Source organism: Aquarana catesbeiana, linkage group LG05 (assembly GCF_042186555.1).
Source record: "Aquarana catesbeiana isolate 2022-GZ linkage group LG05, ASM4218655v1, whole genome shotgun sequence".
In the NCBI taxonomy this organism is placed as follows: domain Eukaryota; kingdom Metazoa; phylum Chordata; class Amphibia; order Anura; family Ranidae; genus Aquarana; species Aquarana catesbeiana.
The window spans coordinates 66,730,117-66,749,710 of record NC_133328.1 but is presented as its reverse complement, the minus strand read 5'-3'; the positions used below and the strand labels follow the sequence as shown (position 1 = coordinate 66,749,710).

Genomic DNA, 19,594 nt, shown 5'->3' with positions numbered 1-19,594 from the left:
CCCAACACAAATGCAGTGAGCCGGCCGCAAGAGAGGCATTTTCCGTATGTCCTCCCTGGTACCCCTACCCACAGAACACCCCAAAGAAGATGTCGTGTCTGCAGAAAACGCAGATTTAGGCGTGACACACGCTTTTATTGTCCCTCCTGTCCTGACCAACCTGGTCTCTGCATCGGTGACTGTTTCAAACGCTACCACACACTAGTGGAGTATTAGCGTAGGGTACAGAACTACACAGTCCTAGGGAACACTTACACAGGGTCTCAAAAGATGAGATGGTCATTATGTTTTGAGAGACCCTAATCTGGAACGTTTACAGTTTATATAAAAGTGCAAAAAAAACAAAAAAAAAAAAAAAAATAGTTGTGGTTTTATTTTTCTTCTCTCTATTGTCTGCTCTATTGTTCAATCTCTATTGTTCTATATCTATTGTTCTCTCGTTTGTTCCTGTATTTTAGACCTGTAATGTTTTATTTTTACTGTTTTATTGTATTTGCAGGTATGGTATGCCTTACTGTTATACTGTAATGTTACTTTGTTTTATTGTTAACCATCATTTGCTTAGCAGGTACGCCATTCAGCTGCAGCACAGGTTTATTTATTCTGACAGCAACAGTGTTTGCTCCCACGATACGTAAAGCCGTGACTCCAGCACTGTAGGAGGTGATTTCCCCACCACAGTTAAAAAAAAAAAAAAAAAAAAAATGGGGGCAGGTGTGGAGCAGCGTTTTGCTCATAACATTAGGGACAGATTGCCCCCATGCTTCGGCATATACTTTTTAGGCACAGATTGTGTTAAAATTTATTTTATTTTTACCATGTTTTATTACATTTTCTTTGCAGGTATGGTATGTCTTACTGTTATACTGTAATGTTACTTTGTTTTATTGTAAACCATCATTTGCTTAGCAGGTACGCCATTCAGCTGCAGCACTGATTTGTTTATCTCGACAGCAACAGTGTTTGCTCTCACGATACGTAAATGAGCGACTTGCACGCAACCTGGCAGGCCGCAGGAAAAGAGGGGGGGGGGGACGAGAGAGCCACCCCCCCGAACTGTACCAGGCCACATGCCCTCAACATGGGGAGGGTGCTTTGGGGTAGCCACCCAAAGCACCTTATCCCCATGTTGATGGAGACAAGGGCCTCATCCCCACAACCCTTGCCCGGTGGTTGTGGGGGTCTGTGGACGGGGGGCTTATCGGAATCTGGATACCCCCTTTAACAATGGGACCCCCAGATCCCGGCCTCCCCCTGTGTGAAATGGTAACGGGGTACAAATGTACCCCTACCATTTCACAAAAAAAGTGTGGAATGGTAAAAATGACATGACATAGCTTGGGACAAGTCCTTTATTAAAAAATAAAAATGTCCCACGAAGTCTTCTTCTCTTGCTCCGCCGACAGACCGAAAAAAAAAAAAAAAAAAGAAAAAAAGCCCGCACGCCGCCACCGATCCGCCTCCATGGGAGACACCCGCCGAAATGACCGTCCACTCAGGTGACAGTTCTTTTATAACTGAGGGCGGGGCCACATGCTGACGTCCCCGGGTAACCCCGTCCCCCTCTGACGCACAGGGACATCCCTATGACTTCCCCGTAGCGTCATTTTAAAAAAAAATTTGGTTCCCCTTAATATCCATGTTCGGCTCATCCCTATTTGCTGATTTTGCCACAAGTTTCAGAAAAATGACAAACTTTTTTTATTTTGCAAAATTGTCACTAAAAAATACATTCTGCTGCTTCTCTTGAGTATGGGGATACCACGTTAGAGCTGCACAATTAATCGTTAAAAAATCGTGATCTCAATTCACCTCCCCTGACGATCTCTCCTGCTGAGTTTGGCAATTCTTTCATATAAACAAGTGGAGAGATTATCTGTTCACTCAGCTGTCAAAAGAAAACATCCAGGCAGTCTGCCAAGTTTAGAACTTGAAACTTTGTATCTAACTTCCTTCTTAGATCAAAGGGATAAACTTCTCTGTGTAAACAAATAACCTGGGCAATCTGCCAAGCTTTAAACAACATGTTAATGCAGGAAGTTTAACCACTTAAAAGTCTAAATCTTTTTCTGACACTTCTTTCTTAAGTTAAAATCAATATTTTTTGCTAAAAAAAAATTACTTGGAACCCCCAAACATTAGAGATTATATAAATATTTTTTTTTTTTTTTAGCAGAGACCCTAAGGAATAAAATGGCAATTGCTGCAATATTTTATGTCACACTGTATTTGCCCAGCGGTCTTTCAAATGCAATTTTTTGGGAAAAAATACACTTCAATAAATAAAAAAAAATGAAACAGTAAAGTTAGCACAATTTTTTTGTTTTAATGTGAAAGATGATGTTACGCCACGAGACTCGTGAGAGAATCGTGATCTATCCTCTAAGCAAAAAAAAAAAAATCGCGATTCTCATTTTAGCCGGAATCGTGCAGCTCTATACCACGTGTGAGACTTTTTGTGAGCCTAGCCATGTACATGACCCCGAAAGCCAATCACCGCCTTCAGGCTAAGGACGTAAAATGGTGATTTCACTTCCTCACTACCTATCACAGTTTCGGAGGCCATGAAAAGAAAGCACAAAACCCCCAAAAATGACCCCATTTTGGAAAGTAGACATCTCAAGCTATTTGCTAAGAGGCATGGTGAGTATTTTGCAGCTCTCATTTGTTTTTGAAAATAAAGAAAAGAAAAATTATTTTTTTTCTTTTTTCAATTTTAAAAACTTTGTGACAAAAAACGAGATCTGCAAAATACTCAACATGCCTCTCAGCAAATAGCTTGAAGTGTCTTCTTTCCAAAATGGGGTAATTTGGAGGGGGGTTGTGCTATCTTGGCATTTTATGGCCTTCGAAACTGTGATAGGTAGTGAGGAGTGAATTAAAAAATTTACGCCCTTAGAAATCCTGAAGGCGGTGCTTGGTTTTCAGGGTCCTGTACACGGCTAGGCTCCCAAAAAGTCTCACATACTCAGGAGAAGCAGCAGAATGTATTTTGTGGTGTAATTCCATATATAACCATGGCATGTGTGAGCAATATATCATTTAATGACAACTTTGCGTAATTTTTTTTTTTGTCATTTTTCAATCATTTGTGACAAAAAAATAAAATATTCAATGTGCTCAACATGCCTTTCAGCAATTTCCTTAAGGGTGTCCTTGGGCGAGGGGGTTTGTACTGCCCTGCCATTTTAGCACCTCAAGAAATGAGATAGGTAGTCAAACTAAAAGCTGTGTAAATTCCAGAAAATGTACCCTAGTTTTCAGACGCTACAACCTTTACACAAACCAATAAATATACGCTTATTGACATTTTTTTTTTACCAAAGACATGTGGCTGAATACATTTTGGCCTAAATGTATGACTAAAATTGAGTTTATTGGATTTTTTTTTATAACAAAAGGTAGAAAATAAATTTTTTTTCAAAAGGTTTGGTCTTTTTCCGTTTATATCGCAAAAAATAAAAATCGCAGAGGCAATCAAATACCATCAAAAGAAAGCTCTATTTGTTAGAAAAAAGGACGCAAATTTTATTTGGGTACAGCATTGCATGACCGCGCAATTACCAGTTAAAGGGACGCAGTGCCAAAATGTAAAAAGTGCTCTGGTCATTGAGCAGCTAAATCTTCCGGGGCTGAAGTGGTTAAGTAAAAGCGAGACCCCAGGCCACAACAAAATCAATCAGTGAACTACGAATACTGTCCAGCAAACCCTGCAATTGTGCTCCAACTTGTGTCACCTGCTACATACTTTAAACAACAGCATGGCCCTTGTACCACTGTTTCCCACATTACCTGGATGACTGGAGTGTAGCCAGTCAAATGTCCTGTGTGCAAAACTTCTAGATCACTAGAGATATATAGATAACTTGGTCCAAAAAAGCATGGGTGCCGAGTGACAGAAGGCTAACTTCTTAAACGTTTTTTGGGAATCACCTTTGAAGGCAGTCTATAAGTATTTCAACACATATTTTATGTAGTATGTTCAGGAGAAAAATAAATAAATGTACTAATTGTAATATTTTTTTTAAAGGTAAATTATATTATACAGGATTTATATAGCAGCAACTGTTTGCGCCGCGCTTTACAATGTAGAGGGGGGGGCAGTACAATTACAATACAGTTCAATACAAAGGGAATGGGAGGGCCCTGCTTGTGGAGCTTACAATCTAAAGGATATGAAATATTGCATATAAATACTTCATATCTTTCTTATTTGTAAATGGCAGATGACAAATTTGAGTCTAGTAGAGGACACCTTCCTCCTGCTTTTCTAGCAGATACAATGCCATCTCAATTCTCAGTCTGCATAAAAAGTCAACAAGTGAAGAGTTAGTGCTGGGCTCTCTTATTTGACTTACCAATATATGGGAGCACCCCATACAGTAAGGATTTTATACCAATATAAATAATCTAAAAATAAACGTTTGAAAATACATATTTAAATAATCCATTTAAACTGTTACTAAATCCACAACAGTAAAATCAGTCGGCATATGCAGTAAAGGATGCTTGTTATACTTACTGGGGAACCTAAGGGGTTAATCCTTCACATTGTGTAAAAAGGCTGTTTGATCCTGTCTTCTCTGATCCTCCCCTTCTGCCACTGTCCCCAAACCATCTCCTGATAGAACAGAGACTTGGAGACAAGCTGCACATGCTCAGTTTGCTGTATGTTGCTAGTTTTTTCTTAGGAGAGTGCATGTGATCAGCACAGGACCAATCAGCATCGTCCAGACAGAGTCAGGGGTTCTACAGCCTCAGAGGACAATCAGGGGAGAATGAAAATTCCTCCTACAAGCTTTAACCAGTCACTGATAGAAGTCACAGGACTGCTATATACTACATTATTAATAAAACGATTGCGTTTCCATGTTCTGTGTACTGTAGGGGACCAGATATAGTGAATGCATGGTCCTGGGTTTAGTAACACTTTAAAGACAAACTATAGGGTACACTTGGTGAGTTGTGCAATGCAGGAAGAGCAACTGGTTAGGATGCTGCCCCTTCCTCTCCCTGATTGCTGCTTTACCGCATATTTTTAGTTTATGATCAAGACCACTGAGCAGTTTATACTAGTTCTATGTTAAAATATATTATTCTTTAAATACATCTCAAACTACTGTTGTTATATTTGTAAAGTTCACCTTCTAAATATTCACAGACACAAATTTAAAAACATATTAGCGACATAAAACCCCCTTAGACCCAGATGGTAGAGCACGTTGTGCCTGTGCACTGGCTGTATTATTACACCATGTGAGAAGGGCAAGTGACTCATATCTCTGGGGGGTTCCACATGAATGGCCCTTGCATACAGTGCTTGGCAAACTGTCACTTTCTTTGGAAACATACACTGACAAATGACTCACTGAATGTACACATTCTAAACAGAACTGGCTTGAGATATGTCTGTCTGATTCTCAGTGCCCATTTCTTAGGGAAATGGGGTCAAAGAAATCTATAAAAAGCAGCCGTGTCCAGATTCAATTTATATATCACTTCAAATTCTAAAGAGCACTAGTCATTTTTAAGACCGATCCTTACTCTTCTTCAAGGCTATAGACAGAATGGCAAATACTCCCTTATCCCTAAAGGGAAACTGTAATGGTTTGGGCTTGATGTTATTTTAGTTGTACTATTTCCTTTTTATTAGGAACGGTTTTATTATTATTTTTTAAGTTCAATTCATTCTTTGTTTTACAAATTCAAATCATGACAAAGGATTCCAGAGCACCATGGGTTAGCTAAAGCAATGGCACAGCAGACACTGCCTGTTTGGATGCTTTATTTCTATGGAATTTTGGGCTGAGCCATTTCATAAGAGATGCATCACTGTGATTTAGCTGTGTGTGTAAATGTCACCCTGAGCTGTTGGTATCAGTAAAAAAAAAAAAAAAAACAAGCTTTTTCCTCAGCCTATAAAGTGATAGAGAAAAATGTGTAAAGGAGCTGAGCGCTCCCCTTACTGACCAAAACATACAAAATATGTATACCCACTTGCGTACCGGGCACTTTTACCCCTTTCCTGACCAGGCCAATTTTCATTTTTTAGCACCGTCACACTTTGATTTGAATGACAATTGCACGGTCATGCAACACTGTACCTATATTACATTTTCATAATTTTTCGAGACAGATAGAGCTTTCTTTTGGTGGTATTTAATCGCCACTGGGTTTTTTATTTTTGATAAACAAATGAAAAAAAAAAGACTGACATTTTTGAGTTTGTTATAATATTTAGCAAATAAGTAATTGAATGCCTTTACTGATGTGCGCTGATAAGGCTGTACTGATGAAGTGGCAGTGATGATCAGTGCCCTGATAGCGTAAATGTTCCCTGTCACAGGAAAGCCAGTTATCTGGTTTCCTTTCCTCAGACACTAACAGCGCGGAGGAAAGGAAATGCCGATAACCAGCATTTGTTTACATGGGATCATCTGTGATTGGACACAGCTGATCACATGGTAAAGAGCCAATGTCATTAGCCCTTTACCCTGATCGGTGATGTGCTGCGTTCAAGGAACACAGATCAGTGTGCACGAGCGGTGTGACAGGGAGGACGTCATATGACGTCCACCTGGAAGGAGGAGCGTCCCGCCCGGCCGTCAATATGATATAGACCGGGAAGGAATTGGATAAGCAATAATTTATATCTTCTGGGAAAAGAAATGTAAACAGTATCCTTTTTATCCCTGGCCATAATAAGTGAAGAACGCACAACATGTACTAGGCCAAAAACATTTCTGCTGCTATGGATAAATCCTGGACAGTTCTTATCTGCAAAGCTCAGACACCTCCTGATAGTGCTGAGGCCTTTCCACTCCCTCCTACTTCTCCCAGTCTAAATGGCCAATCACTATGGTCAGTTGCTTCATCTGCCAATGGGAATGGGTGCAGACTGGGGCGCTTCAGCTTTTTTTTTTGCAGGTAAAATGATACGGGCAGGCAGATACTTGATAGCAGGAAGATCAATGAACTACTGAGAACTACAAGCCGCTAGCCGCAATTGGTTGATGGTATTTGATGGTATTTGTACTCTATTCATTCACAGGAAACTGTGAATGAATGACACGGCTGTGTTTGTGGAGCCCTGCACGGCCACACCGTTTTCAAATTGTGACAGTAGATGCAAGGAGAGGATCCCCTGCCTGCTGCCACAGGGAGTGGGGGAATGGGTAGAGAGGTGTGCATACTAAAAATGTTGCAACCTAAATACGGGTGTAAAATGTAACATGTTCAGAAAGGTGAACTTAGCCTTTAAAGATCTATCATGCTGGTCAAATTTCTGAGAGTAGTACTGAGGTTCTAGAACTTGGTGGGAAAATCATACTGCAAAAAAAATTTTTTTTTTTTACCTGCAAGATTCTTCAGCTGATCTAGAGTTGGGATAACAGGTGGATTTCTCTTCTGTAAGAAGAATAAGATCATCGTGGTGAGGGAGAAGTTTGTGATCCAGTGTCCAGACACAGAGCTAGTGATCCCATGCACACGAGCCCAACATCGCAAAGTGAAGACAAGAGGTCGCACTCGACTATCAATGTTCCCAAATATGTACAAAAGCTCTGAGCTTCTCAGCGCAATTCTACATCACAGAAGAAAAATCAGCATTAAAGATGACAGTTACTCTATACAAGATATTATCACCTACCTACATTTAGGATTTGTTAACACCATAAGCAAATGAAAATGCATGACATATTGTGTGTCATTTGACATGTGTTGCCATGCGTTTTCAAATTTTGGAAACTGTCAAAACTGCAGGATGCAGAACATTTCCAAAAATACAGTCCAATCATAAATCAGATGACATCAAAATTATATATATATATATATACATACACATATATATATATATATATATATATACATATACACATACACACACACACACACACACACACACAGTATCTCACAAAAGTGAATACACCCCTCACATTTTTGTAAATATTTTATTATATCTTTTCATGTGACAACACTGAAGGAATGACGCTTTGCTACAATGTAAAGTAGTGAGTGTATAGCTTGTATAACAGTGTAAATTTTCTGTCCCCTCAAAATAACTCAACACATAGCCATTAATGTCTAAAAAGCTGGCAACAAAAGTGAGTACACCCCTAAGTGAAAATGTCCAAATTGGGCCCATTTAGCCATTTTCCCTCCCCGGTGTCATGTGACTCGTTAGTGTTACAAGGTCTCAGGTGTGAATGGGGAGCAGGTGTGTTAAATTTGGTGTTATCGCTCTCACTTTCTCATACTGGTCACTAGAAGTTCAACATGGCACCTCATGGCAAAGAACTCTCTGAGGATCTGAAACGAAAGAATTGTTGCTCTATATAAAGATGGCCTAGGCTATAAGAAAATCGCCAAGACACTGAAACTGAGCTGCAGCATGGTGGCCAAGACCATACAGAGGTTTAACAGGACAAGCTCCACTCAGAACAGGCCTCGTCATGGTCGACCAAAGAAGTTGAGTGCACATGCTCAGCATCATATCCAGAGGTTGTCTTTGGGAAATAGACATATGAGTGCTGCCAGCATTGCTGCAGAGGTTGAAGGGGTGGGGGGTCAGCCTGTCAGTGCTCAGACCATACACCGCACACTGCATCAAATTGGTCTGCATGGCTGTCATCCCAGAAGGATGCCTCTTCTAAAGATGATGCACAAGAAAGCCCGCAAACAGTTTGCTGAAGACAAGCAGACTAAGGACATGGATTACTGGAACCATGTCCTGTCGTCTAATAAGACCAAGGTAAACTTATTTGGTTTAGATGGTGTCAAGCGTGTGTGGCAGCAACCAGGTGAGGAGTACAAAGACAAGTGTGTCTTGCCTACAGTCAAGCATGGTGGTGGGAGTGTCATGGTCTGGGGCTGCATGAGTGCTGCCGGCACTGGGGAGCTACAGTTCATTGAGGGAACCATGAATGCCAACATGTACTGTGACATACTGAAGCAGAGCATGATCCCCTCCCTTCGGAGACTTGGCCGCAGGGCAGTATTCCAACATGATAACGACCCCAAACACCTCCAAGACGACCACTGCCTTGCTAAAGAAGCTGAGGGTAAAGGTGATGGACTGGCCAAGCATGTCTCCAGACCTAAACCCTATTGAGCATCTGTGGGGCGTCCTCACACGGAAGGTGGAGGAGCGCAAGGTCTCTAACTTCCACCAGCTCTGTGATGTCGTCATGGAGGAGTGGAAGAGGACTCCAGTGGCAACCTGTGAAGCTCTGGTGAACTCCATGCCCAAGAGGGTTAAGGCAGTGCTGGAAAATAATGGTGGCCACACAAAATATTGACACTTTGGGCCCAATTTGGACATTTTCACTTAGGGGTGTACTCACTTTTGTTGCCAGTGGTTTAGACATTAATGGCTGTGTGTTGAGTTATTTTGAGGGAACAGCAAATTTACACTGTTATACAAGCTGTACACTCACTACTTTACATTGTAGCAAAGTGTCATTTCTTCAGTGTTGTCACATGACAAGATATAAGAAAATATTTACAAAAATGTGAGGGGGGTACTCACTTTTGTGAGATACTGTATTTCTATTTTAGTCCTTTTGAAAGAAACCATAGCATTGAGAGGAAGAGTGTCAGTCTAAAAATGTTCACACACAGGGGAAAAATAACTGGACTGTTACTGCTGGACGGATAACCAAAAATTTTATGTTAGGTAAAATTATATTCATATACACACACACTATATATATATATATATATATATATATATATATATATATATATATATATATATATATATAGTGTGTGTGTATATGAATATAATTTTACCTAACATAAAATTTTTGGTTATCCGTCCAGCAGTAACAGTCCAGTTATTTTTCCCCTGTGTGTGAACATTTTTAGACTGACACTCTTCCTCTCAATGCTATGGTTTCTTTCAAAAGGACTAAAATAGAAATACAGTATCTCACAAAAGTGAGTACCCCCCTCACATTTTTTTTTATATATATATATATATATATATATATATATATATATATATATATAAAATCTATATCTCAATCAATGTATATCACACACACTACACAATCCAATTTGTTAAAAGAGGTGCATCTCAAGAAATTTTATCATCAAAAAAACTTTTATGACTCACAGCTAGTGAAAACCCCAAATTCTCAGAAAATTTGAATATTACATAAGACAAATAAAATAAATAATTTTTAATACAGAAATGTTGGCTTACTGAAAAGTATGTACAGTATATTAACATAGTCACTTCCACACATAGTAGGAGAGGTTGAAAAAAGACATAAGTCTATCAAGTCCAACCTGTGTGTGATTATATGTCAGTATTTCATTGGATATCCCTGTATGTTGAGGGCATTCAGGTGCTTATCTAATAGTTCTAATAGTTTTTTTAAACTATCGATGCCCCCTGCCGTGACCACCGCCTGTGGAAGTGAATTCCTCATCCTTGCTGCTCTTACAGTAAAGAACCCTCTACGTAGTTTAAGGTTAAACCTCTCTTCTTCTAATTTTAATGAGTGGCCATGTGTCTTATTAAACTCCCTTTCGCAAAAAAGTTTTATCCCTATTGTGGGGTCACCAGTATGGTATTTATAAATTGAAATTGCGGATGATACTAAGCTAAGCAGGGCAATAACTTCTCCACAGGATGTGGAAACCTTGTAAAAAGATCTGAACAAATTAATGGGGTGGGCGACTACATGGCAAATGAGGTTCAATGCAGAAAAATGTAAAATAATGCATTTCGGTGGCAAAAATATGAATGCAATCTATAGACTGGGGGGAGAACCTCTGGGGGAATCTAGGATGGAAAAGGACCTGGGGGTACTAGTAGATAACTTTTTTGCAGAAGGGAGTTTAACAAGACTTGTGGCCACTCATTAAAATTAGAAGAAAAGAGGTTTAACCTTAAACTATGTAGAGGGTTCTTTACTGTAAGAGCGGCAAGGATGTGGAATTCCCTTCCACAGGCGGTGGTCTCAGAGGGGGGCATCAAAAGTTTCAAGAAACTATTAGATAAGCACCTAAACGACCACAACACACAGGGATATACAATGTAATCCTGACATATAATCACACACATAGGTTGGACTTGATGGACTTGTGTCTTTTTTCAACCTCACCAACTATGTAACTAAATCATATGCCCTCTCCATTTCCAGTACATCCTTCCTGAAGATTGGTGTTCAAAACTGGACAGCATACTGCAGGTGCGGCTGGACCAGAGTCCTGTAGAGCGGGAGATTTATCGCTTTATCTCTGGAGTTAATCCCCTTTTTAATGCATGCCAATATTCTGTTTGCTTTGTTAGCAGCAGCTTGGCATTGCATGCTATTGCTGAGCCTATCATCTACTAGGACCCCCAGGTCCTTTTACATCCTAGATTCCCCCAGAGGTTCTCCCCCTTGCACTCAATACTTGGTCGGGACTCCTTTTGCATTAATGAGCATTTTTCAGTAGGACTTGGCACCTGCCCACACTGCCAAAAGTACCAGTACCTGGTTTAATGATCATGGTATCACTGTGCTTGATTGGCCAGCAAACTCGCCTGACCTAAACCTCATAGAGAATCTGTGGGGTATTGGCAAGAGGAAGATGAGAGACACCAGACCCAACAATGCAGATGAGCTGAAAGCCGCTAACAAAGAAACCTGGGCTTCCATAACACCTCAGCAGTGCCACAGGCTGAACGCCTCCATGCCACACCGCATTGATGCAGTAATTCATACAAAAGGAGCCCAGACCAAGTATTGAGTGCATACCATACTGTACATGGACATACTTTTCAGTAAACATTTCTGTATTAAAAATCCTTTATTTTATTTGTCTTTAGTAATATTCAAATTTTCTGAGAATGTGGGGTTTTCACTAGCTGTAAGTCATAATCATCAAAATTAACAGAAAGAAATGCTTGAAATATATCACTCTGTGTGTAACGCATCTATATAAAATATATGACTTTAATTTTTTGAATTGAATTACTAAATAAGTTAACTCTGATGATATTCCAATTTTAGGAGATGCACCTGTATATACTCACCTAGATGGATGCTGCATCTGTCCCCTGCTGCTTCTAAGACAGAGAACTTAGCGATCAAAAGACCACTGATCGCTCAGCTCTGTTTTCAGTGAGTAGAGACCCGGTGGCTGTCAGTCACTGGCTCTCTGCTCTGCCCCTCCAGCACCTGGCTGTGGAGTAAGTGGGAGTGGCTGCCTCAGTCTCCCAGCGGCTCACTGAGAGGTTGAGCCAGCTTTGGCTCCAGGTATCTGGGAGTATCTTTCCAGAGCCTGGACAGGCTAAGTGACGTCACCCAACAGCAGGCTTTAGCAGGCTGAAAACAGGTCACAGGAGTGCAGAACGAAGTGCACTCCTGTGATTCATAGAAGTACAGCCAAAAAAGCTTTTAACTCTTTCCCTCATACTGTGCTAATCGTTTCTATACAACCAATTCTACAGACCTCAGATCAGCTGGCCCCCTCTGGCAGGCAGTTCTGCACTCATTTGTATGAGCTGCAACCTATTGCTTCCCCACTTTTCATGTGCTTGGCATAGGGCTGGGAGACTGCAATTGCTGACCATCTTAAAAAAAATGCTTTTGCTACCCAGTTGTCCTGGACTTTAATAATTTCTAAGACAACAAACTCAGAATAAGCATCAGTATGACAGCCAGAATATTAGTCATTTCAGATGGAGATGCCAGTTTTTCACTTACATTGCCCAACTTCCACCAGTTCACAATAAAAGACACTGCAATCCGATCACCTAAGCTACACTCATCCACCCATACTCTGTAAATTATAGAAGAAGCTGGGTCAGTCATGGGCACATCATCGCAATGTGTCTAATCACAGCAGTTCGTCATGGTGTCTGCAATGGGCTTCTCTTGGTCAAGTGTCTACTCAGCTCCAGGGCTTTGTCTTACCATATGCAAGACTGTAATTCAAAAGAACAATCAAACATTGAAATGAAAAATAGGACATGCTTACCTGTTGTCTGCCGTGAGGTCACAGTGAAGACCCGTGGACTGGTGGTAAAAGCGTACCAGAGGACAGCGCGCACTCAGGATTTTCTGCACTTCTGTGCACCCAGGGCCAAAACTTTCAATACATTCACCAACGACAGAAAGAACTTTCTGCTGGGCTACTCGTCCAGAGGAGACCCGTCTCATCCAATACTCTGTGACTAACGGACCCGCAGCCTGACAGAAACAAGAAGATAATCCATGAGGAGAAAAACAAGTTGTGAAGCTCACACGTGCTGAAGAGAAACCCTGTTGTGAGAGAAATACAGTTGTTGCCATTGCTGAAGGTGTTGTCTAGAGATCAGTGGCCTCAACAGTCATTTTTTGTGAACCACTGATGAAGGAGGCATTAAAGCTTTCCAATTTGCAAGATGACTAGCATTTTCAAAAAAGAAAGTCAGTAACGGCCAAGTATTTCAGGCAGCACAAGTTTCCATACCATTAGGGCTCATGCATAACACCACAATGCTGGCAGCAAGATCCTATATAATATTTTTTCCATGCACATGCAAATTCTGTCCTAATAATTACATGTGTACAAATGCAATTGACAACACAGAGAGCTCCTGCCACCTAGAATCCCTAGGTTGCTAGAATGCAGCCAGCTCCTGCAGCATAGAACACTAGGTTGTTAGTAAGCAGACGGCTCCTGCTGATTAGTGTCCTAGATTGTGTCCTTGGTAATCAGGGCCAGCAGCATACATTTATACGTAAAGCTGGATGTCAGTAAACTTTTTTTTTTTTTTTACACAGCTGAACACATATTTTAGGCCTATGTGCATGAGGCCAAAATATTTGCTTAACCACTTGCCGACCCGCCACAGTACATATACTGTGACAGGGCGGCACGTGCAGGCACAATCGTGTAGGTCAGCCTGTACATGTGCCTGCTCAGGTTTAAGAGTGCACTGTGCATTCCTCCTCCCCCCGCAACCGATGTGTCCACCGAACTGGGACCTGTCCCCTGAAGATCATGTGGAAAAAAAAATAAATCAAAAAAATTGTGAAAAAAAAAAAAAACACTCTTTATTTTACAAAAAATTTACAACTGAAAAAAACTCGCCATGGCCATTTTAAGGGCCTCAAGACAAGAGATAGGCCGTCAGTACATCAGGATTAATTAATTTTCAATCTCTCTCATATAATATATATATATATATATATATATATATATATATATACACATATACATATACATACACACACTGGATATAAAAGGAAGGTCTACACACCCCTGTTAAAATGTCAGCTTTCTGTGATGTATAAAAAATGAGACAAAGATAAATCATTTCAGAACTTTTTCCACCTTAAAGTGATTGTTATTTGAAAAAAAAAATAAAATAGGAAAGTTTACAAATATGTCATACTTACCTCCACTGTGCAGCTCGTTTTGCAGAGTGGCCCCAAACATCCTCTACTGGGGTCCCTCGGTGGCTCTCGCGGCTCCCTCCTCCTCGGATCAGATAATCCTCTAGGAGAAGTGCTCTCCCGGAGGGGTTACCGCGCGGGCGCGCTCCCGAGTCCAGCATTTGCGTCCATAGACACGAATGCCGGACTCAGCCCCGCCCCCCACTCATTGGATTTGATTGACAGCAGCGGGAGCCAATGGCTGCGCTGCTGTCAAACTATCCAATCAAGAGCCGGGACCCCGTGCAGAGAGGGATTACGGGCTCAGGTAAGTAAAACAGGGGGGGTGGGCGGTGGCTGGTCACTGCCAGAAGTTTTTTCACCTGAATGCATAAGATGCATTAACCACTTAAGGACCGAGCCTCTTTCTGAGATTTGGAGTTAAAAACTATATATTATATGTATATTTTTTTTTTCTAACACCCTAGAGAATAAAATGGTGGTCGTTGCAATACTTTTTGTCGCTCCATAGGCGACGTTTAAAAAAAATTCTACAGGTTGCATGTTTTGAGTTACAGAAGAGTTCTAGGGCTATAATTATTGCTCTCGCTCTACCGATCGCGGTGATACCTCACATATGTGGTTTAAATATCGTTTTCTTATGCAGGCGTTGCTCACATATGCGTTCACTTCTGCATATGAGCTCAGCGGGACGGGTCAACATTTTTTTTCTTATTTATTTTACCTTTTATATTTTTAATTTTTACACTGTTCTTTATTTAAAAAATAAATAAATAAATAAAATTGGGTCACTTTTATTCCTAATACAAGGGCACTGGAGAGCGGCGAGAAGGGCCCTCTCCCGCTGCCGATAAAAGTGATCTCGTTGAAGAAGAGGATACCAGGGTTATGGTAGCTAGCTGCTACCATAACAACGGTAGTCCTCTTCAAAGTAGCGACGTAAAACCACAGCGGGCATCCAGGAACTGGTTAAGGTGAAAAAACACGAGGGTTTACAACCCCTTTAAGCCTAGATTCACACTGCTGCAGGATTGAAATTGTGCGAGTTCAGCTGAATTTCATACTCCCATGTTAGTCCGACTTCGGGGGCTATTTCAGAGACATCTGTGTGTGCGGGTTCCTGCACAGATGTCTATTGAAAAATCACACCTGAAGTCACCAAAAGTAGTACAGAAACTACTTTTGTGAATCGGTGCGGCGCCGAAAAGTCAGCATCGCACCGATTCGGACAGTGCCATTGCCGGTAGTAGCTGCCGATTTGACATGTCAAATCGCTCCAATGTGAACCTAAGCTTAATGTGATCTATGAACTGTAGCATGGCACAACCTGACTTGGCAATATTTGCACAATCTTCTTTGCAAAAACGCCCTCACAATCTGTTTTGGGTCGTTGTCATGATAAAAGATGAAGTTCCTCTTCAGCAGAAGTCTGAAGGTTTTGTGCCAATATTGACCGGTATTTGGAACTGTTCATAATTCCCTCTCTCTACCTTGACTAAGGCCCCTGTTCCAGGTGAAGAAAAACAGCCATAAAGCATGATGCTGCCACCACCATGCTTCGCGGTGGGCATGGTTGTTCTTTTGGTGATGTGCAGTGTTGTTTTTGTGCCAAACATATCTTTTGGAATTATGGCCAATAAGTTCAACCTTGGTTTTATCAGACCATAACACATTTTCGAAACCAAATGCTTTTGGGAGACTTCAGATGTGTGTTTTTGCAAAATTTAGCCAGGCTTGGATGTTTTTCTTCATAAGAAAAGGCCTGTCACTCTACCCCGTAGCCCAGACAGATGAAGAATACGGGAGATTGTTGTCACATTTACCACACAGTCAGTACTTGCTAGATATTCCTGCAGCTCCTTTAATGTTGCTGTAGGCTTCTTGGGAACCTCCCTGACCAGTTTTCTCCTTGTCTTTTCATCAATTTTGGAGGGACACCACCAGTTCTTGGTAATGTCACTGTTATGCCAAATTTTCTCCACCTGATGACGACTGTTTTCACTGTGTTCCATGGTATATCTAATGCCTTGGAAGTTTTTGTACCCTTCTCCTGACTGATACCTTATAGCAGGGGTCTCAAACTGGTGGCCCTCCAGCTGTTGCGAAAATACAAGTCCCCTGAGGCATTGCAAGGCTGACAGTTACAAGCATGACTCCCTCAGGGAAAGGCTGGAGGGCCGCCTGTTTGAGACCCCTGCCTTATAGCAATGAGATCCCTCTGATGCTTTGGAAGTTCTCTGCGGACTATGGCTTTTGCTGTAGGATCCCACTAAGAAAAAGGTCAGGAAAGACCTACTAGAACAGGTGAACTTTATTTGGGGTAATCAGAGGCACTTTAAAATGATGGTAAGTGTGACTCCTATTTAACCACTTGCTGGCACGCCGATATAGGGTTGAAACAACTAATCGATTATGAAATTAATCGATTAATCGGCCAGTAACATAATGGGGTTAAAAATAAAATAAAATGAGCCCTTTCTATTACAAAAAGAACAAATAATCGTTACTGTAAATATTACTTTCACAGTTCTACAGTGAAAAGATTAACCCCTTACAGTAGTGATTATCTGTTTTTTTGTACTATAAAGGGCTAATTTTAGTTTTTTTTAACCCCATTATGTTACTAAACGTCTTAGACCTGGTTCACATCTATGTGTTTTTTGGTGCTTTTTTGCAGAAACGCACTACAGTTCATTTACATGGTTTCCTATGGGCACACGTTCACATCTATGCTTTTTTCAGCCGCTGCAGCGTATTTGGAACGCAAAACTGTGCTTTTTTTGGTTCAATATACTTCAATGGAGAAGCTGCAGAAAAGCACGTAATGCGTTTTTGCAGCAATTTGTGTTTTTTAATCTGCCCAACAACAAACTGGCCCAAAAAAATGGCCAAAAAAATGCAAAAAAACGCAAATCGAAGCAAAATCACATGCGCAAAAATAAAAACGCACAGCAAGAAGCACTGCAGAAACAGATCAAAAGCAAACTGCATAGGTGTGTACTGACAAATATAAACAGAGTCGACCAGCACAAACCGTACAACCTAACTATGAGCAGCTGTAGTACTGGGGGAAAAAATTGATCAAATCCCAAAAACAAATAAAAAAGGCAGTACAGCGCATACGAAATCCTAAATACAACAATCAATAATTGTCCATATAAAGATAAGATACAATTAAAATCCAGCAATTCCTCCAGTGATAATCGTGACATGCAATAGCTTGTTGGGTGACTGTAGTGAAAAGGACCTCCACCTTCGATAACACCAGCCGCTCACCTCTACAGATGGACCCCTGAGTATATCAGTCAGGTCAAATCAGCAGTTCCCTCACAGGGATAAAACCCCAGAGGATTGAGTTTCTGGGGTATTGAGAGAGTAAAAAAACATTGGAGAGGGGGCAATTTCTTACGTCAACTAAGTCGCAGGGAATCCTATTGGATTCATGAGACCAAGGTTCTCATCCCTGGGGGCTTGAACGTTGAGTTTGACGTTAATTGCTTTATTTCGGATCGTTAGCAGTTAACTGTCATAATCATCTATCACTCTTACTGGCCCCCCTGCTCCCCCCTTGTTTATGGCACTTGAATTCTTTATTTCATTTTAGGGTCTGATTTTTAGGGATTGATTTAATGTTTATATTTCCTTATGTAATTTACATATTTTATGTATTATGAACATATGGATGACTCCAGGATGGCCGTCCAGAGCGCGGGATGTCAATCAATTTTTTATATATATTTCTTTATAGATTTTATTTTTTACCATTTTCGTGCTATAGCTCCCTAAAATGGCCATTTCTCAAAACAAGCAATGTAAAACGGGCAGCTGCAGTGGATATTTTCCGCAGTGTTACCTGTTTACTTATATTGCGCTGTCTAGTATCTCTCCCTGCGTTACCATGGAGAGAGGCACGCTTTGATGTGGATTGGCTATTTCCTCTTCCTGATATGCATATAAGCGGGTGTAGTCACAGCCAGCCGTCGCCGCTGAGGAAGTCCCGCCCCCCTTAGGGACGTAACGCGTACGCCACCGCCCACGTGTCTGGATCGTGACGTCACCCGCGCTCCGCTCGTCCATCCGATGTGGATCATCCTTTCACACATGCTGTTGTCCTTTGCACTGGGGTACAGTGTGATGTTTGTAAGTGATTTTACTTATCTAGAATAAACGATTTTTAGCGATTTACAGAGAGCACTAGATCTCCTTTATATATTTTCACATGTCATGACTGCAAGAGTATCTGTTGCTGAAGCTTGACCGGGATCTGCATACACCATCCCCTGCCTTTATCCCTGTGAGGGAACTGCTGATTTGACCTGACTGATATACTCAGGGGTCCATCTGTAGAGGTGAGCGGCTGGTGTTATCGAAGGTGGAGGTCCATTTCACTACAGTCACCCAACAAGCTATTGCATGTCATGATTATCACTGGAGGAATTGCTGGATTTTAATTGGATCTTATCTTTATATGGACAATTATTGATTGTTGTATTTAGGATTTCGTATGCGCTGTACTGCCTTTTTTATATATAGGTGTGCACTGAGCCTTATGCAGGCCACACAGATCAATTTTCAGACGGGAATATTCAGACGAAAAAACTTTGTACATTCGCTGAATGAAAGAAATGTTGTTTTTAACATTCTGTTTTTAAAACGAATGTAATTTCTGAACGAAAACCACATACGCTGTCTGAAAATTCCTTTGACCATGAAGTTTTATTTCCAAATTTACCCATCGCTGTGGTTGAAAATGGTCGATTTGACCCCCACTAACGATTAGAAAATCGAACAAACGTTCTTAAAATGACTTTTTTTGAAGGAAGACATTCATTGTTTTTTAAATAAAAAAATGTGAACTCTGAGTCTGATGATATTTACCAGATTCACCCTTTAATAGTATATACAGTACATATCCTCTAATAGTATATACAGTATATCTCTTCTGTCTGTTATTCTCAGAGTGGATTAGATATTTTGTATCCATATAGTTGGTTATTTATATTTACCACTGCATATAGAGATATCTAGGAATAAATTGCCTTATTTTTTTTAAACTTTACATATTAACTAAATTATACACAACACTTTTTTTTAAGGTTATTAACCGATTAAATTGATTAATCGAAACAATAATCTGCCAACTAATCGATTATGAAAATAATCGTTACTTGCAGCCCTACGCCAATTTACGTCGGGAAAGTGGTTCGTTGTCACAA

General features: G+C 40.7%; 1 protein-coding gene across 1 annotated transcript in view; it reads right to left on the bottom strand.

Annotated features, from left to right (window-relative positions):
• Positions 1–19,594, bottom strand: part of MTPAP (mitochondrial poly(A) polymerase) — a 49,310-nt gene that overhangs the window by 10,092 nt on the left and 19,624 nt on the right. Inside the window, exons 5-6 of the mRNA XM_073629846.1 lie at positions 12,976–13,187; positions 7,356–7,582 (exon numbers count right to left, since the gene is read on the bottom strand). Coding sequence (XP_073485947.1) covers positions 7,356–7,582; positions 12,976–13,187 — 439 coding nt within the window. The remainder of the gene's footprint in view (positions 1–7,355; positions 7,583–12,975; positions 13,188–19,594) is intronic.